The 22,822-nt window shown below is 42.1% G+C and overlaps 1 protein-coding gene across 1 annotated transcript in view; it reads right to left on the bottom strand.

The window, feature by feature from the left end:
- Window positions 1-22,822, bottom strand: part of HEATR5A (HEAT repeat containing 5A) — a 74,075-nt gene that overhangs the window by 42,377 nt on the left and 8,876 nt on the right. Inside the window, exons 5-18 of the mRNA XM_018554155.1 lie at window positions 21,697-21,859; window positions 17,349-17,509; window positions 14,248-14,497; window positions 11,707-11,862; window positions 11,353-11,603; window positions 10,305-10,416; window positions 7,738-7,890; window positions 5,968-6,067; window positions 4,430-4,539; window positions 4,127-4,290; window positions 3,523-3,698; window positions 3,309-3,414; window positions 2,478-2,668; window positions 1,863-2,022 (exon numbers count right to left, since the gene is read on the bottom strand). Of these exons, the coding sequence (XP_018409657.1) occupies window positions 1,863-2,022; window positions 2,478-2,668; window positions 3,309-3,414; window positions 3,523-3,698; window positions 4,127-4,290; window positions 4,430-4,539; window positions 5,968-6,067; window positions 7,738-7,890; window positions 10,305-10,416; window positions 11,353-11,603; window positions 11,707-11,862; window positions 14,248-14,497; window positions 17,349-17,509; window positions 21,697-21,859 (2,253 nt within the window). The remainder of the gene's footprint in view (window positions 1-1,862; window positions 2,023-2,477; window positions 2,669-3,308; window positions 3,415-3,522; window positions 3,699-4,126; window positions 4,291-4,429; window positions 4,540-5,967; window positions 6,068-7,737; window positions 7,891-10,304; window positions 10,417-11,352; window positions 11,604-11,706; window positions 11,863-14,247; window positions 14,498-17,348; window positions 17,510-21,696; window positions 21,860-22,822) is intronic.

The raw sequence follows: 22,822 nt of genomic DNA, 5'->3' as shown, positions 1-22,822 counted from the left end.
AGAGTACAGGGACCGCAAAAGCGCCACAGCCCAAAGGACTTGGAAGGCCGTTTCCACTCCTTATAAATGAATTTATCAAAAAAGGAGATGTAAGGAAACACCTTGGCGGAACGCCTGCTCTTATGCGTCCCAAACTGCACATGCGGCAGCGTGGAAGTGATGGCAACATCCTCAATTTTTAGGGACTCCCTGACAGCGCGGACCAGCGCTGAAACCGTCTCACGTTCCTGGACCAGGAGCGTAGACGCAGCCTCATCCTCACTGGCAGAATCAGGATGTGAGGAATCACCCGGACCAGGATGAGGTGATGGCGCGGGCAGTTCCCCCTCCTCTTCGGACTCCCCTGACAAGGCAGGGGACGGCAAAAGGCAGGGCCCGCTTCCTAGGAGGGCGCTGCATCAAGGCGCGCTGCATGCGCGTAACGAACCCAGCCATGACAGAAGAAAAAACTTCCAGGGACAATGCGGTACCACCCACCCCCCCTGAAGCACCAGAGGGGCGCACGGGCGAGAGGCAAAGCAGCGCAGGCGTACAGGCCGCACAAAGAGGGGATCTAGAGGGGTCCGCAGAGCGCAGCCCACAACCCTCACAAGGCAATGCAGGAGTGTCATCCCTGCGATCCATTGCACACCCGCAGCAAAACAACTACCCCACAGACCAGAGACCACCAAACAAGGGAGAGGGACCCCCAGCAACTCACGACCCCCTGCGTTGTCCCGGCCCAGAGAGAATCTCTGCCGCTGTGACCTCCATCCATGGCGTCCACGAGCCGAAAGGAATGCCCTCCCCATCCACCCGGGGCTATAGGAAGCCTGGGCGGAAGTGATGTAACGAAAGGGCAAAGTTGCTCATATGCAAGATGGCGGCCGTGGAGCCGCCTGGAGGCCGCAAAAGCCGGGGCCTCGAGGGGGCCTCGACAGGCGGCCGCTGGGGACTGAGACAGCGCCCGTCCCCCACCCCAAGAGAGGCCTAGGTAACCTAGGACAACGTAGGCCGCATCCAGACCGGGGCCTCAAGTAGCGGCCGCGGCCGTCCAGGGAGCGACATCAGCCGCGTGTACCACCCACCCCAACTACCAAGCACCTCCAAGGCCCAGGGACCCCCCGAGAGGGCCTTCACAGGAGCCAGCACCATGTTAGGTAGGAGGGAAGGAGGGGAGGGGGGGGAGGTGGAAGACACAGGAGGCTGCAGCTGTGAGAACAGCGCAGCCTCCAGCTTACCTCCAATCCAGGTCCTACGAACATCCACCGGAGACCCCACATACAAACCCACACGAGGGAAGACCGGAAACCGTCCAGGACCAGCAGGGCACCGGCAGGAGAACGCCCCCGGCCGAAGCCGCGGCGTCGCCAGCCTGCGGAGAGAGCCGCGACCGGTGGGCCGGAGCCCCCGGTCAAAGGTCCCTCTCCCGGGACGAATCCCATGAGGCGTCGGGGAGGACCACCCCTCGCAGCCGACCCACCGTAGCAGAGTCTGCATGCGCTCGTCGGTCACCCAGGGGAGACTACAAGGATCTACAGTCATCCAGCCTGTCGCCCTGGGGACACTTGCTAGAAGAAAATCCAGTCAAACGGAAGAAAGGAAAAAAATTCTTCAGAGAAAAATTTTTAGCTCCTTACTCCTGACGCTAGGCAAAAAACTGGAGACTTGTCAGCAGGTGGGGGGTTTGGCCACCGGCAGGGGCCGCCCCTAGGCTGTAATTGGTCTTTAGTTTTGTGCCTAGCGTCCTTCTCCTGCAGGTGGCGATATTACCCTACCATTCAGGATCTACGATCTGTTGCCTGTGTCCTTCAATGAACGGGAGAGAAATTAATGTTTTATGAAAATTAGTCTATATGGACTAGATGACCAGGCCCACTAACCTGAACTTCGGGAGATGAAGTATCTTGAGACAATGAATGTAACACTGATACACAAGTGGCTAAATGCTGGGAAGAGCTGAGGCCTCCAAGATATCTGTGCAAAGAACCCAGGGCTAAAGAGTGACTGGTTCTGGTCACCACATCTCTAGCAACTTTCAGTCTGCAAAGCAAAAACAAAAGTAATATTAAAGTAGATCAAAACCCTAACGGAATTATGTCATTTTTAACAATTTTCATAAATGCAAATGAATGGCAGAAATATAATGGAAAATTCTAACTTAACAACACTATCCCTACAGCTCTACAGTTCAGTTAGTCCTAGAATTAGCCCCATGTACCAAAATATTAAACAGTGCAGTTTAAGACCCCTGAAAAGCCTGTGTCTTAGGGGTAGTTCACTGTGAAACTTATATTAGTTGAGCATATTCTCGTGTACACAGTTGTGTGTATCATTTTTGTAATTTTCTGTAAGAACTGATCTGTAGTGTTTTGAAAACGCAATGAATAAAATGTGTTCACACAAAAACAGGGAAAGTTTATATGAGAACATAAAGTGATTATGAAGAAAGCTGTATTATCTAAAATACTACGTCATAGTGATTCTGAGCCACGTACTTTTCAAAGCTAGCTTGTGCTAAACCTGAAGTGTAAGCAGGTTCGGCCACCACATGGGAAAGCCTGGCTATGCATTCCACAGCTGCACATCGCAGTCCTGGGCTGCTGCTCTCCAGCGCTCCTAGAATTAAGCCCAGACATGGTTTTCGAGCCTCTTCTGGCCCTAAATTTACACGATCTGAGGCCAGATGCTGCAAAGACAGATAAGAATAAGAAGGAACAATTATCACTTCTTAGGTGCCCTGTACATTTGACAATGGTAATTATTCAGGAGCTGTCTCCAAAATGTGCATCCTTCACATAAAATTACTCTGTTATGAGAAAAGTCTGGAAACTGCTACTTCTGACCACACCTTTGTAAACGTTAGTTCCTTGGCTGTCGTGCTAATGCTTTCCCAGTCTCCGATGAGTTCAAGCTGATTGAATGGCAACACTAACCACTCGTTACAACTAAGGTATGCAGAAGAGCATCTCTGAACGCACCAAACGTTGACACCACCTAGTAAGTCAAGGACCCGAATCAAGTTTGCAGGATTTCAAACTGTTACAAAACACTAAGAAAAACCTAGAAGGAAGAGGCCTCAGATGCGTAGCCCATAGATAGGTAATGTCTATCCAGGGTGTTATTGTATGGCAATTAGAGCATGGCCAAGTAAACGATATTTTCATGTATCTATCTTCCTATAAGCCTTTCAGAGATCTGCTATGCTAACCAATAAGTGGTAATAGAAATATAAATTGTTCAACAATGTCACTAAGCAGCTTAATCACCAGAATACTCAAATTTAAAAGTCATTTGTAATCCAGCCCTTACCCAACAAGAATACTTACTTTGAGGAAGCAGCAGAGTGCTGTAAGAGCTGATAGCTGGATGCTTTGTTGACGGGAGCCTTTTGTTTGCTTGATGGAATCCACCAACTGCTCCAATATCTGAACTCTACAAGTGACAATGAGGACAACTTATGTTCTTATGAAGAGGACATGAGATATCATAACTATATGCAATAATTCCATCCTATATTTATTAGGAAAGTCACAACCTTACCTCTGTGACTCTGGCATATTTGACAGCAAAACGCCAAAGAGTGAGGCTGCAGCTTGAATGACAGTGAAGGCTGGAGGAAGGGAGGCAGGCACAGATTCTCCTTCGGAAGGCATCTGATAAATTGCATGAGGATCATATTCCAGACTTCCACCTGCAATCCCAGTGGTGAGCAGGAGCTGGATAACAAAGGAGTATTAAAGGGGAAAAAAAGGTCACATTATCATATTAATGTAAAGCAACTATTCAGCATATTACAATGCAATTCTCAACATTGTGGAAGTCTGAATTTCAAACATAATCTACAGAAAGTTATTTCCTTGTCCCTAGAGGCAATCATGTGTGAAACAAAAGAACTGTGATAGTGAATTACATGTATTTGCAAGTAAACTGTTCACAAATATGTATATGAACTGTATATTTAAATTTCTGCCCGGAGTCATGGTCTGAAAGAATTGGAGACAAACATTCAGTTTTGTCTTCTTATTTCACCTGTGCAAATGTAAAGCAATGTTTCAATTTTCATGCAAATGAATAGCAACCCAGGTTATGTATATTAGCCCATGTTATTTAGATCCACCACTAGACAAGTTCCTATGCATCTCACCTGCTCTTCAACAGCTCTATGACTGCTCTCTCTCAACGAGGGTCCCAAGAGCACTAGGTCATCAGGGTGACAAAGTGATGGAAGCAGGAATGCAGCTCCGCTAGGTGTGTAGTCAGGGGATGACAGGTCAGCAACCAGTTCCTTCATAACAGTACAAATACTTCCTGTTCACAACACAGAACAATATATAGGCTGTAAAGACTGACCAGTACAATTGGATCTCTAAATATTTTGTTATAAAAAAGCACAAGCAAGCATTGTTGGCTGCAGTAATATTATATAGGAAATAAATAAAAAAAGTACCTTCATAAGCTCTGGGAGGCAGTAGTTTGAGTAGCTGGTACAGCCTTTGTCTATATAGGACAGAACAAGACTTCAACGGGTTCCCATATAGCTTCTGTAAACTGGGTAGCCTAACCATAAGAAACAGGTACTGAATTAGAGCAGATGACATAAACAGAACCATAAAAGTCACAGGAATGATTATTTACAGCTACAATGTGTAACTACTGCAGTGCAAAACCGGAGAAAAGCAGATATTGAAAGAAAAATGTACAGGATAAACTCCAAAATCTGTAATCTGCACACTGTTGAAACGATGTCCCTGAGCTTCTGGGTTATTACTATTTGTGCAGCATCATTTCATGGTAAAATCTGGGAGTGTAAATGACCATAATGGCCTGTATTGCTCAGCTTTTGATTGCTTCCAATATGTTTTGTGTCCCTGTACAAGTGTATGGGAATGCAAAACCTGCTTGAGGCAGGTTCATACGCAGGTCAGGATGAGTTCAACTGCACACGTCAAATTCTGAATGATCCGAGAAGCGTCACATTGATGCCATCAAGAACACACAAAAGAAGCACCACTCCTCCATGCCCCAGGAAAGGAATGAGCCGGGTGCTTGCCGCTGGGAGCATGTCCTTGCTCCAATATGAGTGCATACAAACAGAAGAAAAGCTGGCCCCATACCAGATTCCGCTGGGATAATTTACTGAAGGAAGCTTGTACCACATCATTGGTGTCTTGCCCCCCTTTGACATGTTTCACCCAATCATGGGCTTAGGTGTACAAGTATTAAGGGGGGAAATTGAACTGGAGCAGACGGAACTGAAGCAGTTGCCCATAGTAACCAGTTTCTATTTTCAATGTATTCAGTTAAACTTTGAAAATGAAAGATAGATGCTGATTGGTTGCCCCGGGTAACTGCTCCAGATTTAATAAATTCAACTCTATATATCCTTATGCAGCCAGCAGGTGGAGCTCTGAGCTTCTTTTCACGGTTTTCCTCTGTCTGCTCACCTCCTCTGTCACCAACTGTGAATAGCATGTAGTTTACAGAGCTCAACAACTCAAGCTTAAATTATACACACATATGTACAGTATAAAGATGAATGAGTCAGAGCAGTGATTGGACGGCTGTTTTCCTTTAATGGACTTTGCTACTATTACATTTCATCAATAATTTTCTGTATAAAGAACAAACACATTTTATTCTTTAAAGTAATACATTTTAAAATGTTTTAATGCTATGAAAAAAATGCTAAACATGAACAGATAGACATTTATAGACCTTTTTAGATCCAAATATTCTGGTAACATCTTTGTGAAGTAGATGCAGGCTGTAATAAATGGCTCGATTCTTTATTGGTAGGTTTGCCAGTAAAGTCAAATTATAAAAAGTGTTTGCCAAGTATCTCAGATACTTTACCAAACAAAATCTTAAATTAATTCAAGAGAACTTCTAGCAGATATATTTTAAATCAAAAGCAAGCTGGACACAGTTGTATCTGGTGTGAACAGGTGTTTTTTCTTCATAATCCTAGGAATGTGGAACACTTACCGGGTCAGTAAAGACACAGCACTAGGAAGGGGAGGAAGGAGGCTCTGTAGAATGTCTTCAGTCATGAGCTCCCCACAATGCAATATAAAGCTCTGCATAGCTGCAAGGTGAAAGTACCACAACAGAACTTAATTAAGCATCACAAGTATAATAACTCAGATTTATACTGTATTTTATTATTATACAGGATTTATATAGTGCCAACAGTTTGCGCAGCGCTTTACAATATAAAGAAGACATTACAATCACAATACAATTCAAGACAAGATGGTAAGAAGGGCCCTACCCGTGAGGGCTTACCATCTAAAAGGGAGGAGCAAGTGATACATGAGGAGGTAGCTGTGTGGGGATGAATTGTTTGAGAATGTGATCGTTCAGTGGTTAGGTAGAGGTGGGATATGATCTATGATGAATAGTGCCATTACAGAGCACAAATGAGACACACATTTCTATGATACTTGGAAGACCCATTACAGCTATAGCGAACATCGAATTATTCAAGGTTGCCAGAAAAGATATTTGTATTTACTTTGACCCCCAATAATGACTTTTCTTTGATTTATAGTTTATAAAATTAAAATAACCATTACATTTAGAAACAATGGTAATAACAAAAGTGAAAACAATAAATACTATTCTAAAGTGGTTATATGTATGTATGTGTATAGTGTGCGAATTTTGGGCGGTTCTTGAGGAATCAGCTGATCAAAGGAGCCGGTCGGAAAATCTTCGAATGAACAGGAGCAGGTAGCCTAAGGGTATTCAGACATCTGCCGGCGGCCACTATCAGAATACAATGATGACATCAGGAGATTCCTCGATCAACGTTTGGAAGCGTTGGAGAAGGAATCTGTTCTATTTTTTTTTTTTTAGCCCATGGGTTGAACGAAAAATTATTGAAAACAGTGCATGGCCAGCTTAAGACCACATGGTCGTGTGATTCACAAAGCTATCCCAAATTGCAAAGCTATGCAGGCGATTCCACTATATTTTTTATCACCATTCCGTTCTTTGTGTGACCTGTCTGGTACTAGACAATACATCACTGTGAGGTCCTCTAGTGGGCGACACAGTGTGATAGGAGTGTGTCAATGACAAGGCTGGCTAATCAGAAATACATCTCCTTTGGAAGTGAAAACACTTAACATATACTGTATGTAGTTCACCTTTGTATTCAGCAGTTTTCCAGAAGTTCTAACTGAATGCAAGACTACGATTGTTCTGCATTTGTACATTTTAGCATCAAGGAGTTCATTGATATCTCTCTATTTGATATAATATTTGCTGCTGTCACATAGCTATAATAACTGGCTTAAACAACCATAATAATAAAAGATAAAATTCAGGCTGGTATAGAAGGCAAAAATGAATTCAGCGTTGTATCGATTTATCAATTAAATAAATGTATTTTTGAATTCAAGCAGTGTAAGTAGCTGCAACTGACTTCTTGTAGTCCTTGTACAGCCTGTACAGCAGAGCTCAGACTGGGATAGGACAAAGCACCAAAAGGAGCCAGCCAGTTGTGCTAAAGTGCTCATGATTTACAAAGAACATGCTAATAGGAGGAGAGAGCAGAGTAAAAGAGAAATGTCCAGCCAGAGGCTGGGGGAGGGACAGGACTTATGTCTGATGTATTATTCATCTGTAGCAGTGAAATCAGGTCTCCTGACCTGCCAGATAGTACAAGTCTGAAGACAGACACATTCCACTTCTGACCTCTGGTACATTTTTGGTGTAATATGCTACTTTCTGCAGACAGTTTAGACTCACCACTCATAGCTCCAGCTCTTCCTTCCAAAGTGACTTGCCAGGTGAAGGCATCTCCCCGACTTTGCTCTGTATCCAGTTCCTTAGGACTTTGTGGAAAAACACTCCGCCAAAGAAGTAAAATCCGGCCTAAATGGGGGTGGACCATTGAAGGACCTGAAACATGTAGGAAAAAACAAAAAGAGCATAAACAATAAGCAAATACAGGTGGATTTTAGATTTTCTTCATAGGAGGGCCTTGATGCCAGATCTGAACACAAATCAATTACTTCCAAAAGATTGAACACCTTCAAATTTACCATGCCTTGTGCTAAGATCCATTCCACCGACACATTTGTTTATCCAAAAAGCCCGCCGAATTAATTCAACAACTTTCTTTGTGATCCATAAATACAAATAATGACAAAATTAGTAGTGTAATAGATCACCTCACTGCATTTATTGTGCAACTCCTACCTAGCTTAAAATTTGGTTGGATCTGAAACACAGCTATGTGTTATAAGGATTGATTGTTCTACTACACCTCTCATATGTCATTATATGCATTTATAGATCATATAGAAGGATGTGAAATTAAAGAAGAATATCGTGATCTGGAAGTCAGTCCTTGTTTTGGATATGATTGGAATTAGATTTGAACATGGCGCCCATTTGAGAACAAGTACAAAATTGTGTGTATCTTACTGCACTCCTTACCGGATCTCCTAGGAGATGATGTCTGTAATAGGGTGCTTGTAGCGACCACCGAGGCACCGTGTAGTCAAGTAGTAATTCCAAAAGATGTCACCAGCACTCCAAAAGTAGATTCAACTTTCAGGGCCCCGTTGGGTCCCCGTTTCTGAGCCTGATGACGGGGACCCAACGTGGCCCCGAAAGTACTTGTGATTTTGAATGACCGTTGTCATTAAAACATATTGAATCTACTTTTGGAGTGCTGGTGACATCTTTTGGAATTACCATTTGACTGCAGTCTTGAATTACCACTTTACTGCAGTCTTGAGCCAGAGTTCACTGCAGCACAGAGCAGTTAAGCTGTTCCTTTTTTTTAAATATAATCTTTAAACATGTCATATTATACCATCATAACATAGTCATACATATCCAAACAAAACTAAACAACAGACAAAAAACATAAACAAATTCTCATGAGTGATATACAAATACTACTTAAAAAGGTATTCCCATTTACTTTAAAGAACCGTAGAACTATAATAATCTATGTCTCCCATACACTACAGAATTTATCATATTTTTCATATTTCCCTTTGCAAGTTGCTATCCACTTTTCAGATTCCATAGTGAGATTAACCTGCCGGACCCAATCTATTCTGGTAGGAACCGCTGGACTCTTCCAAAATCTCGGAATCAACCTTTTCGCAGCGTTTAATAAATGAGGCAAAGATGTAGCTTTATTTCTAGCCTTTGAAATATGCAGCAAATACAGCAAAAAAAGTAGAAGAAGTGAACGGAAGAGTCTCCCCAAGAATAAGTTGCATTTTTTCTCTAATATCTCGCCAAAAAGGCTTAAGCTTCGGACATTACTTTCTTTTAGCCACTAAGGGTCACAGAGTGCTTGCTGGGTGTTGGAAATACATCCTGAGCACAGGGACCTTGGGATCCAACAGCTTGTATCAAACACTTTTCCTGATTTCATCAACGTCAGTCATACATGCAAAATACAGTTAAAAGAACTGCATCAAAACATCCACCCAGAAATAAAGTCCGGTCATCTTTGCAGTGGGGCAACCCCCACACTGCAAGGGTTAACTGCTCACTGGTGTCTAGGTGCTAAACAAAAAAAACAAAAACAAAAAAAAGGTTATCCTCATCCAATCATTCGGATCGGCTTGTTCTTAGACTGGTCCCTACAGCCTCCCTTCCTCTCCGCTGCAGCGGTCTAAGAATCCTTGCATCATTATGTTCTATACAAGTGTATAGACATTAGGATGCCGAGGAACATTCAGCAGCAGAGGAGTAGACAGGCTTCAGCGACCAGAATGAAGAGCCCAGTTGGCCTGTGCACGGACTCTCAGCGTAATAAAGTATTTACTGTGGGTAATCCCGGCAATAGTACATTATACAGCACAATGCAGAATACCGCCAGCTATAGAGGAATACAACAAATCCCAGCAATAATACATTATACAGCACAATGCAGAATACCTATAATGTACTATTGCTGGGATTTGTTGTATTCCTCTATAGCTGGCGGTATTCTGCATTGTGCTGTATAATGTACTATTGCTGGGATTTGTAGTCCTCTATAACCGATGCCATTCTGCATTCATTGCTGTATAATTTTACACTTTTCATTTCACTATATTGCACACCACACTTTTTTTTCTTTTTTACTTCCACCGCTCCAAGCTTGCTCCTGTGATGGACTGCAATCTCAATACAAACTAGTAGTCACATCACTGGACCCATTTTTAAAAATGTATTTTTTTTAATCCGATTAACCGATTAATCGAACTTAATAATCGACTAACTAATCGATTTTGAAAATAATCGTTAGCTGCAGCTCTAGGACTGACCATATCTATTTAAACATAACAACAAGAGACTCTCACCCAAAGTCATGAGGGAAGCGAGAAGAAGCCACCCAGCATGTACTCGATGTACAGAGAGACGACTGTTCTGGCTTGCAGAGCACAGTAAGTCTTCTGCCAGACTTAGTATTACCTGCAATAAAGAAATATGTTTAAAAGCAGATAACCACCATCCATCAACCCTGGCCCTCTTCTACAATGCTGGGTCAATGAGACCTAATTTATAATAATCTTTATTTCACAATTTTAAATGCAAGCAAGAGCTGTTAGATAAATCATATGACCTAGCCCACTTCTTGCATCTCTACACCATCTATACTGCAAAATGAAAGTCACATCACGTTGGAAAGAGATTAAGGGGGGATATGATTTTCATGTACAAGATGTTCAATGGCGACAGCAACATTGGCAACAAACTCTTTAAGATTAACTCCATTACAAAAACTAGAGGCCACCACCTAAAATTGGTGGAAAACAAATTCCAGCACAAGGGACGAAGGGGGTTCTTCACGGTAAGAGTGTTTAGGGTCTGGAACTCACTGCCATAGGCAGTGATTTCAGCCAGGAGTGTGAATTGTTCAAGAAACTCTTGGATGATTTCCTGAGGGACCGTAATATACAGGGGTACAAGTACTCCTAAGAAAGAGATGATGCGCGGACCTATATGGGTTGGACTTGATGGACTTATGTAATTATTCAACCCCAAATACTATGTAACTATGCAACTCAAAACGAAAAAAAAAAAACAGACATGTGAGGACTGTAGTTAGTCTGCAACTACACATGTATATTCAGATCTGTGCAAAATGCCTAAAACTGAACAGGAAAGCAGTGGTCTGTCCCAAAGCAATACATCGATACAGCTATTGCTTTATTTTCTGACCTGAACATCCCTGTCACTGCAGAGGATTATACTATCTTAATGCTTTGGGAAACATGCAAAGTGACAAGGGCACTGAAGAATAAAGTGCAGGTGAATGGATTCAATTATGTTACATGCAAAACAGATCAAGTGCAGTTAGTAAATGAGGATCTAGGTTCTAAGATCATCACCGAGCATGAGCCTTACCTTGCCTTTTCCCTGTGGCACACCAAGTGGGCACAGCCTAACAGAGCCAAGCAGTCCAGCTGCTAAAAGGCTATACCCACTCACTGCTTCATAAGAAGCTTTAAGAGCTATCAGACGTTCAGCACATCGATCTAAGAGAGGAGCTGCTAGAGAAGGCAGAGACACTACGAAACAGCGAAGGCACCAAGCGGAGGCTAAGCGGGCACTTAGGCTAGGGTGGAGAGCTACTGAAATCACAGTGTCCAGGACCCCTATAAGACAGAGGTAAAGCAGCATAAGGAAATGTGTTAGTCTACTTATCCCATCCTTATACAAACATGGTAACCAGCCCCACTGCATTCCCATATAGATTACCAGCACTGGAGTCACGCAGCAAAGGGGAGGCTGTAGTACCCAGTCCTAAAATAAGATCCCCGAGCTCTTGCAGGGCACAGACCAACACATGTTGACTGGCAGAGATGTCAGTGGTATAGAACCGAGTCTCCTGATTACTGTCACTTAGCACAAGATCTAGTAAGAAAATAAATAAATAAAATAAAGAGATCAGTAAGCAAGGGTACATTTATAAGAGAATGCTTTAGTTTGATAAAAACACAATTTTTAACCACATCTGCCAACCATATTTGCATATATTCAGGCCGTGTATCAAAGAAGACCTGTGGTGTACACAATTAAACATAATTATCTTGCATTGAAAGCTCCTTCAGATAACTGTACATCAGGTACAACCAGATATCTTAACTCAAGATAATGCACCCCAGGTCTGCCCTCTAGAGAACTCTGGGATCCCCAAACTGCTGGTCCTGCAAATATGTCCCTGTTTGTACATTAGGAATACCCACCCTTCCAGGATCCTATGGCTCTCTAGAGCAGCCTTTCTCAGTCAGGGTGCCATGACACCCTGGGGTACCTTCTGGCTTCTTCAAGGTGCCTCGAAATTTTCATGCAGCGTCATGTCTTTGATGTGAAGGAGGCTCCTGATGTGAAGAGGAGGCTCCTGATGTGAAAGAGGGGAATTCTGATGTGATAGAACGACACTCCTGATGTGAAGGCGGCCCCTTATGTGAAGGGGGAACCCTTCACATTATTTTTGTGTTTTTGTTCCCCCTTAAAATCCTTTACCAGACCTCTATCTCGCATAAGGTTCTGGTAAGGATATTGGAAGGAAGGAACATTTTCTGCATTTTTACATTTATGCTTTTATTGTTTTGTTTTTTTTTTTAACATTTCATACTGGGATGCCTCAAGATTCTGCCTAGAGATTCGGCTGTAAAAAGGTTGAAAAATTCTGCTCTAGAAAGGAACAGACATGTGCAGCATCACCTTAATTTTTTGCCACAGATACGCGGTAAGGTCGATTTTATGAGAGACTGCAAACACAGCAGGCTGCAGGCCCATCATAGTCCTGGAACGCAGTAAAACAGAAGTCATTCTATGCATTAAAAATGTATCTTATTTGTGTATCACTCAGCTGTAGATCCTCAAATCATCTCTAGTTTAATGCCAACACTGGAGGGTGTCTAATTTTGTTCCCCATGGTCCCTGTGTGTGTTGTAAAGTAGCCACTGCTCCAAGCTCACTCTTGTAATGAAGCCTGGTTGAAAATTGTTGTCCGATATTTAGGAGCTGCAGATCGAGCTGGCTGCTGGATTAAATAGCCTGCAAGGCAGATTTCTTCATCCATACTGTGCAGTGTGGATGGGAGAAACAACTGATATTTGTTTGGTTCAAAAGGGGTATGGTCAGTTTAACTAAGGCTAGTCATACATGCAAAGATTTTTCTTATTCAGCCCCACAAGCTGAATGAGAGAAATCAGTTGCTTGCCCCGTCCACGCTACACAGCATGGATGGAGGAACCACCCCCTTGCTGGCTATTGTATTGAGACAGCCGACACCTGACAATTTTCCACCTGGTTCAGTTGATTTCGCAAGGTTTGTCAATCCAGGGGTGCCGGCAGACTAACCATGGCTCGAACTATGACTCATTCAGCAGGAATTGGCTGAAATCAAAGTCATGTATGTCTACCTTCTCATTACCTCCTAAACATTCTCAGGTCAATCTGGCCATACATTCGAGAGCTGCTCTAGCAGATGACATTAAAAAATGGTAATATAAATATATTTTTCAAAAGGTTTGGTTTAAAATATATTCAAAGCCAAAGTGTAGACTTGGATAGGTTATTAAATGGCTAAAATCCCTGTCAGGTTTTATTTTTGACCTCTGTAACCTGATTTCCATCAACTTTCTGCCCCAGAGACGCAACAAGAAGTGGAAATCTCTTCAAATCCTATTTAGACAGCTGTCACTGGACCAAATATTTCCATTGGAAGGTTTGTCCTCTATTTATGTACTCAAAACAATTGTGACATTGCGGATTTCCCATCACTTTCTGTCCCAGTGACAATAGTCACAGGACAAACAGAGAGGGTGCATTTCCCCTGCCGGGGACACAGCAAAAAAAGAACCTGTCAGAGGTTCCTAGCCCTTCTCTACTTCGTTAAAAAGTTTTGGTCTTAGATATAGTTAACCCAGTGTTCTCCAAAAATTGAGGTTATGGGATAATCTCTTGTTCGGATTATAAAACTCAGGGGTAGGCAACCTTTGCACTCCAGCTGTTGTGGAACTTCAAGTCCATTACAAGGCTCAGACAGCGAAAGTCACGATGGCCAGAGGCATCATGGAATTTGGAGTTTCACCACAGCTGAAGTGCCAAAGTTGCCTACACCTGTTATACACTAGAAATCCTACGGATTAAGCATATTGCCCATGTTTACAACAACTACTAGTGATTTTCTTAAGACGGCTTTTGCTCAGATTCATACAACCAGGAATGCAGCTTTCATGAATACGAAAACAGGATCAACAAAAGTGGCAGCGTCAACTTATCACATACCTACAGACTTCATGAGTTTCCTGACGACCTCACAAATCTCTCGAGCTGCTTCCAGCTGGGCCTGCTCACCCAGCAGTTCCCCTATGGTAGCTCTAAGAATGTAGGATATACAACGTCTCGCACAGCAAGCTTCCACAGGGCTCTGAGTTGCCTTTTGATGGGACACCAGCTCTAACACATGTGACAAGAGCAATGGGACATTTCTAGAAAGCCATTGTCCTCCAAGTGTGCTGATAAAGACAATGTAAGCCTGTGGGTGCAAGAGCAAAAAGGCATGTAAGTAAACAAAGGAGAGCAACAAGGAAATGGGGAGCCAGTCATAAAAACCATCCAGCTCACCAAAAAAACATCTGCATGGTTTACTGTGAAGAAGGGCACTTGGGAAAAAAGTTACTATCAGTAGTTGGTCTTAGCAATCATGCCATGAACAGGCTCTTTTGATATGTTGTAACTGAAGAAGAGTTTACCCATGTATAGGTAGCTAAATCATATCTACATGGTACCATAGAGCAAAACCCAATTTAAGTAAAGTATTCACCAACGCTATTCAGAAGACAAAGTAAAGCTGTCCATACACTGTAAGGCCTGGTGCACACCTAGGCATTTTTGAGCAGTTAGAAAAGCGCTTTTAAATGCCAAACACAAGAAATCCCATGATTTTCAATGGCCCCTGTTCACACCTGGGCAGCAAAACGCCAGCAGAAAAACACCAAATGCCTAAAAGGTACATGAGCGTCTTTGGACTTGGGATGACATGCAGTTCACACTTCTGTGTTACCAGCTGCTTCCAATAACATTTCTCAAGCACTTATGGGTCACCATGTTTCTGTGTCGCTTTAACTAACTAGGTACTGGGTTGCAATCATTCATATCCTTTCCAGTAAGGGTATCATTTACCCCTCGAGGTTTTATATTTAGCATTCTTGATGAGAAGAGTTTGCAACGCCAGCATAAGATTTTTTTGTTTAGCTCTTTAGCTTTTACACCTCTATGGACCACAGCAATTTTTATTTATCTACTCTGATTAGTGTTAAGCTGCCTCTACAATGTTCCATTTTTTCCATTCAACCTGCGGGCTGAGCAAAAAAAATACGAGCATTGAGCGAGGAATCCTCGCTGTTTCCTTTGTATTCTGACAGCGGCCGTCAGATGACTGGCTGCAAACACCATTCGTGCCAAGATTTTCCGATTGGCTTCTTCGATCAGCTGATCAAGGGATGCTGGCTGAACGGGTGCCGACAGCAGCACCCACTGTAGCAATTTCATATAGTGTATGGACAGCTTTAGTCTAGAAAAAATTAGTGCTACTGTAGTTAAAGTATAAAATTGTCTTGCTTAACGCCACGATCCAGGAAAAATGATAATTTACATACTGCACTGGGTGTGTAAATTATCATCAAAACGCTAGGTGTTATTTGCTGAGGGCAGGTGCAAAGTAGAAAAATCCTAACTTGCAGCATACCAGCTATGACACTTAACGCTGAGCTTTCAGTCACTGAGGGGAGGGAAGCGATACGACTGGAGCAGTACAGCAGTCTGGTCGCATGACCCGCACCTCCACACTATCCCCCATTCACACACCCTCCTCTTCTTCTCCAATCACAGAATGATTTGTAGTCTTTGAAGAAAAAAAAAAATATTTTGTGAATTGACAATAGTGAGGAAGGGTGGAGCACTGTACAGCTCAAGAGCCCAGAAGCCCTGGGTGCTAAGTGCAGGAGAAGGTATCCTGCAAGGTAAGATTTTTATATTTTACAGTGGCCCTCTGCATATAACACCCAGATTTTTGTGTGGCTTTAAAATGACAATAAAAATATGATTCTGGTACAAAGCATTGCAAAGTTTTTTACAAAAGAAATTAAGTGGGTTTTTTTTTCTATTTTGCACTTTTTTTTTAAAATGCGAGTACAAAATGAAGGAATAAAAAAAACAAAGGAGTATTTATTAATGGTTAGAAAAGCCATGAAGTAGAAAGGGAGTGGAATCTATTGGCCAGAAACAGCAGCAAGTATGAGTAAACAGTGAAGTTTTCTAAAATGATTGCAGTGTTTATAACTGACCAGGAGAGGACATCTTTTTTTTTGTAAATTCTTCATTTACGCAGGACACAGCTTAGACATTCACAGTCAGAGCAAACACAAAGATATTTGAGTCAATGGGGTTGATTTACTAACCTTATAAACACACCACGAACATGTATACACCTCTGTAGTGTGTTCCCTCCCAGCATGATCTATGGGTGGAATCTAAACACCTTTGTAGTGTGTACACACCCAGCAGGTGTGTTGTGCAAAGCCCTGCATGAATTGCAAGGTGTAAATTAGCTCTATGTTGTGTTGCTTGCGTTGATGAATGGAGGAATGTAAATGCATGAGCTAACCATTTTTGTCTAAACTGTGAAGCAGCATTATATATGCATCATGTGCATGATTTTTCCATATATGGCATTAGTGGAAATATGCTTTTAGAGACTTTTTGGTTGATAAATACGTTTTGCTTTGTGAAAATCACACGCACCTGGTGCGTGCGTGCGTTTAGGTTAGTAAATCACCCCCAATACATCATTTTCAGAGCAAGCACCAATATGTTAAAAAAAATAGACCTGTTTCCAATAAAAAAGCATAACATGTATCTACATCCCCAGTGCTGCAGAAAACAATACGAATGACTGGGGCATGCACAACTCTGTCCACATTATAAAACTATTCTACAGTATTAGTGGAAAGATAAATAATAGAAAAGAAAGGGGTGGGGAATATTGCTTAATTTCATATATTAAAATATGTTTAAATATAAACTTCAAGGAGTTTAGTGTGAATATTTAAACATTACAGATAATGAAAGAGATTAATTCAGCTCAAAGGCTCCTAGTCATAATAAGAGGAATACGGTTGGAAAGCAGTGAGTCAATCGCATAAACAGGAAATATTTACTTCCAGAGGAAATCCAAGGACTTTTTGAAGTATGAGACCTTATCTGAAGCTGAGGCTGACTGGTTGTTAGCGATATGCTGCCATACATAATCATTAACGTGAACTGGTACCTATAGCAGCACTTCCCCCAACAATCAGTTCTACTTTGTCATTAAGCTGAGCAAATACCTGAGTTGCTCCCAGACGCACATGGCGAGTTGTGCTGCTATTTCCTCCTAGCATGTCTCCTCCACCTCTAAGAAAGCCAGAATTCCCTCGCAAGAATCCAGTAGACAACAGACCAAGAGCCTCCTGTAGTGACAGTCTGCGCACACTTTGCCTTGAGGGAGCTAATCAAAAAGAAAACAGCAAAAACTTTAAAACCAAATCACACTGTATTACACACCGATCCCTCACTATCCATGACCAGTGAAGTGAGCGAACACATACAGTCGCTCGCTCACTTCTCGATCATGTCCCTGCAGAGAGCCGTGACTGTCACTCACGGCTCCATGCAGGGATTCCCCGCCTCCCGTCCGATCCTCTGGCGCTGACTGGCGGAATGGACGGGGGAGGGGGCCGGTACAGCTGGCTCTGCCTCTAGATAGGCAGAGCCAGCGGTCAATCATGCAGCTGGGTGGATCTCGACAGTAATGTCAGGATCCGCCCCGGCTGCGGAGGTCTCAGTATACCGCGCGCTGTAGCTCGCGGTATACTAAGCTTTGGGTCACGGGAGGATGCTAGTTTGTGTCCTCCCGTGACCCATAGGAGAACTATGGGGAAAAACACTTACCCCATAGTTCTCCTTTAAAGCAGATGTACACCCTAAGTCGCACAGCGCCTGGTGTGCGGTGCCATGGTACAGTGCCAAAGCGTGTGAACTGAGCCCATACGTGGAAAGGAAAATTGTCTTGTCTTGTGTTGGGGCTGCACTGGAAACATTGGCCAGTGCAGCTCCAAAGCAAATGGTGTGAATGGATCCTTACTGAAGAACATTTATTTTTCTAAAGCTGATTGGTTACCATGCACAGCTGCTCCATATATATATATAATAATTATTATTATTATTATTATTATTAATACTTGCTTTGGAATTATCTGCAAATAAATGCCCAGGACCAGTGTACAGAAAGTGACAACAGTGGACCATGCATATTCAATGTGCTGCAGCACGGCTGCTTGTAATCTCAAACAGGGCAGTGTGTGACAACACAGGAGCAAACATCTGATGCCATAATAGGAAGTGCCTGAACAAGGACTTAATTGGCAGGATCACCAAGTGTTATTAATGATAGCTGAAGGGTTATAAATGATTGAAAACACCAACAATGGCAGTGAATTTGATCTGTGTGAAACTAGAACAAAAAGGAAAGGGTCCCTGGCACACTTTCAAGCTAGTCAACAAAAAAAACCTCACTTTTCTGTTTCAGCTACTCGGGTAAAACAGAGATTTTTGTAGCAACATTTGCAGATACAAGTGGAACACACACTGCCGCATCAAGGCACCTCTGTAAAGGGCGGTCCAGAACTCTAAACTATTCAAGTTCTCGACTACAGAACATACATATAGCAATGCACAAACAGTGTAGTTTCCACATGTATGCAACAAAAACCTGAGTAGTTGAAACAGGTTAGAGGTTTTTTCTGGCTATTGCATATCCAAAAGAACTGGGGTCAGTGGCTATTCCCATCCGTCGGCCAATCCACATATATTCAATTCTTCCCAGATCAGGGCAGCCACCCAAACTCAACCAGGGGAGTCTCCAGTGTATGTAAAAGAAAGAAAACACATTAGGACGCTGCCTTGTCTTCTTAAGGTACGTTTATTAACATAGAATAAAAACAGTTGAAAGGTTACTCACAAAGCCAGATAAGTCATATGTTCATAATAACCCTCACATATCCCGACGTTGGAGCAGCCTGATGAGCACCCACTGCTACAAATGCATATCGTGGACCTGCCAGCTATAGGTCTTCCGAAAGCTTTTGGGTGAGGCTTTCCCTCCTCCTCAGAGTATAACAGACTTGTACACTCTTGAGGAAAGGGGTATGCCCCTCTGAAATGCTCCCATAGCTGGAAGGGTGCTCATCAGGCTTCTCCAACGTTGGATATGTGAGGATTACCTGTGATGTAATCTGGCTTTGTGATTAACATTTCAACCATTTTTATTCTATATTAAATAAACGTACTTCACGAAGACAAGGTACCATCCTTTTTGCTGGCCAGCTTGAAGTTGTGTCAGGGACATTTGATATTGCTTTGTGTATAGAACTACCCATGTGCGCCTTTCCTTTTATTGCTAGTTTCAAACAGATCAGAGCGGCTGCCATTGTTGCTTGTTTTTGGATTTGGTGTAGACACACACTGGAAGTCTTCAGCTGTCTTGTATAGGCTATGCCTGGGCTTCTGGTGTGTTGCTTCAGAAAATATATAATGTTGGGGGGTTTTACGTCATTTTCAGGCCTAAAATGTGGAATATAAAATGGGTGCAAAAAATGAAAAAAGGGCCTCAGTCATGAAGGGGTTAAAGGAGAAAAGGGTTTCCTCCAGGTAAGTTTTTGCTTTTTTGACATTTATCAATTCTGTGGCACAGCAAAGCAATACCAAACAGGAGCAGTGGTACAGAGTGACAGATTTACTACAAGGTTACAGCCTGAGCCATAAATCCCCTATTCAGCTGCTCTAAAGTTTCACTGCAACAGAATAAAACAACTTGACCACTTCGTAATTATGCTTCTGCTTAGAGTGAAAATCTGAAGCATCTTCAGTTAAATCCACCTCAGAACTTTGCAAAGTGTCGCACTTGTCTGCGACACTTTACAGGATTGTAAAGCTGAAGCAGACACTTTGCTGAACAAGCTGCAGCCTGATTTGTGACTAACTGTGTTGTTGATTTGCTTGATAAATGTCTTCTATTGTTTTAAAGAACAAAGACTGTATTAGAAGCAAACAACAACTGGCTTTTAAGATGGAACAACTAAAAAAAAAAAAAAAAAGAAGACAGAATTATTAATACTTAGGAAAAGTTTTTGCATTTAAAGCTACCGTTTCCTTTTTAAATGTTTACAGAAATTGCTTCCAGATCTGAAATCTTCAGCATATAAAAGCACTCAATGATGCATAGTCAGTGAACAAAACTACAGTCTGTTCTCCAAGACCCAGTTATACCCCAATTGGGTGTCGCCATATTGTCTTCAGTTCAGCATAGAAAAGCCATTTACAGCACACATTAGAATTATATGTGTCTGTTAAAAACCGCATCACAGGTGTTGAAAGGGTTAATGAACAACTCACAGCTATCTTGGATGGTTCCTACACTAAATTCGAGATAATTTGGGAGGCTGGGATCAACTATAATAGTTCATGAACTTTGACCCAGTCCATCTACAGATTTGATGGAATCTCCTGCAGAAATGTGTGAAGTGCCTACCTGAACTACTAAAGTTTAAACCTATTTAATGCTCTATCCCCCTTTTCCTAACTTCACTCTACATATTGCCTACTACTCCCAATGGGCAGTCCTAGCGCATTTTTTACCCTGTTTTCATTCAACCATGAGGCTTAGACCTCCAGAGTCAGACTACAGTGGTTTCCTCTATTGGAGTGTGTTCCATGTTACCAACGGTCCTACTTGGCTGTTCATTCCTAAATATTATGTTTTACCATATCTAATCCCCATAACATTATCTGACTACTTCGTCTATAGTTTCAAAATTCTTTAACCAGTTGACATCCGCGGTGTTAAATATCGGCCTATATTGCCGTCTGGAGACGGCAACCCGCAGATGCAGCAGTGCCGTCCGTCCGTTTTTCTACTACGGGCGGACGGCAAGAGGTTAAGTATGTTTCCTGTGTTATTGTAATGTCTATTGGAAAACAATAAAAAACAATTTGAGCAAAAAAAAAAAGAAATATATGTGCCGTTCCTGTGACAGTCACATTTCATTGCTCTTCTGAGGCTTTCCACATTAGTGGAAAGGGGGAATGATTTGAGCTGAAAATGTGGGCTTCCTCACTGACATATGACAAAAAGACAGTAATAGTACCGTTTAGTTTTGCCTAGGTTGAATGATCTGGGAAAAGAAAGAGTGTGATTAAAGGCTAATTCACACCAGACGCTGCGTGCCTGGTGTGCTGTGCCCATCAAAGTGCCGAAGCGCTGATCCCAGCAGATCACACTGTGCTTTTTTTTTTGTTAGAACTTTATTGAAAATGTTACTCGTGACATTTCATTCAGTTCTATGGGCACAGCAGGGGTGCAAGGCAATTGAACTACGTCGCTTCCGGCACACCACTGCATTACTACTGCAACGCAGTAGTGTGAAAGGACACCATCCATGGCAAGGCAAATTGCCTCATCTTGCCTTGGGGCTGCACTGGAAAGAATGGCCAATGCAGCTCCAACAAAGATGGTGCAAATGGGCCCCAAACAAAGTTGGCTGAGCAGATTATGAAGATACTGCTATGATTACAAGCTTGGAAAACTGAAAGATTAATTTAAACACAGATAGAAAGATGAAAAATAATTTCACTTACATGTTCCTTGCACTGCCCTTGCCAAAACTTTCCCTAACAATCTGGAGACTCCTAGGCGGACGTCATAACTGCTTCCTTCAAAGGCTTTGAAGCACAAGGACACTAAACTCTCCAAGTCAGACGTCCACATGAAGGAGGCTTCATTTTGAAGTGCTAGCAGGGACTGTAGACAACAACAAAAAAAGAAGGACTGATGAAATGCACATAACACTGAATTATTTATGAGCAGGCTAAAAACGTGAAATTTAATTACATTGAAAATGTGGGGGGAAAAATACCTAAATACATTGATTATCCAAGATATTTGTTTGGATTAATACAAATAAATGTATTCAAATGTATATTTTACTAATTTTTTTCAAAACTAGAATTATGTAACATACAGTATCTTGAGATCAATATAATGCCCTCTGAGGAAGCTCTCAGAGTGGAAGAGAACGAAGCACTCATTGATTCAGTGGGGGTGATTTACTAACCTAAACACACGCACGCACCAGGTGCGTGTGATTTTTACACAGCAAAGCGTATTTATCAACCAAAAAGTCTCTAAAAGCATATTTCCACTAATGCCATATATGGAAAAATCATGCACATGATGCATATATAATGCTGCTTCACAGTTTAGACAAAAATGGTTAGCTCATGCATTTACATTCCTGCATTCATCAACGCAAGCAACACAATGTAGAGCTAATTTACACAACATCACCTTGCAATTCATGCAGGGCTTTGCACAACACACCTGCTGGGTGTGTACACACTACAAAGGTGTTTAGATTCCACCCATAGATCATGCTGGGAGGGAACACACTACAGAGGTGTATACACGTTCGTGGCGTGTTTATAAGGTTAGTAAATCAACCCCAGTGTCTCAACAGTCTTATTTGTTGACAACAAGCTTTTCAATTAAAATAATCAAAAAACATTAAATAAAATAATCACATACTTTGGTGCAAAATATTTGATTACACGTTTTTGGTTGAGGGAGGCAAAAAATATCAGCTACATTTTAAACCAAACAAGTTATTTCAAATTGGTAAAATAGATTTTTCCACAGTAAACATATGGTAAAAATGAGCAGAGATTAACCCAAAGGTGTAGTATAGAGAAAAAAAAGTGAACCTGA

Source organism: Nanorana parkeri, unplaced genomic scaffold, assembly GCF_000935625.1.
Source record: "Nanorana parkeri isolate BGI_ZX_2015 unplaced genomic scaffold, ASM93562v1 scaffold144, whole genome shotgun sequence".
NCBI classification, from domain to species: Eukaryota; Metazoa; Chordata; class Amphibia; order Anura; family Dicroglossidae; genus Nanorana; species Nanorana parkeri.
The sequence above is the reverse complement of the archived record's forward strand: the minus strand, read 5'-3'. Positions and strand labels throughout refer to the sequence as shown.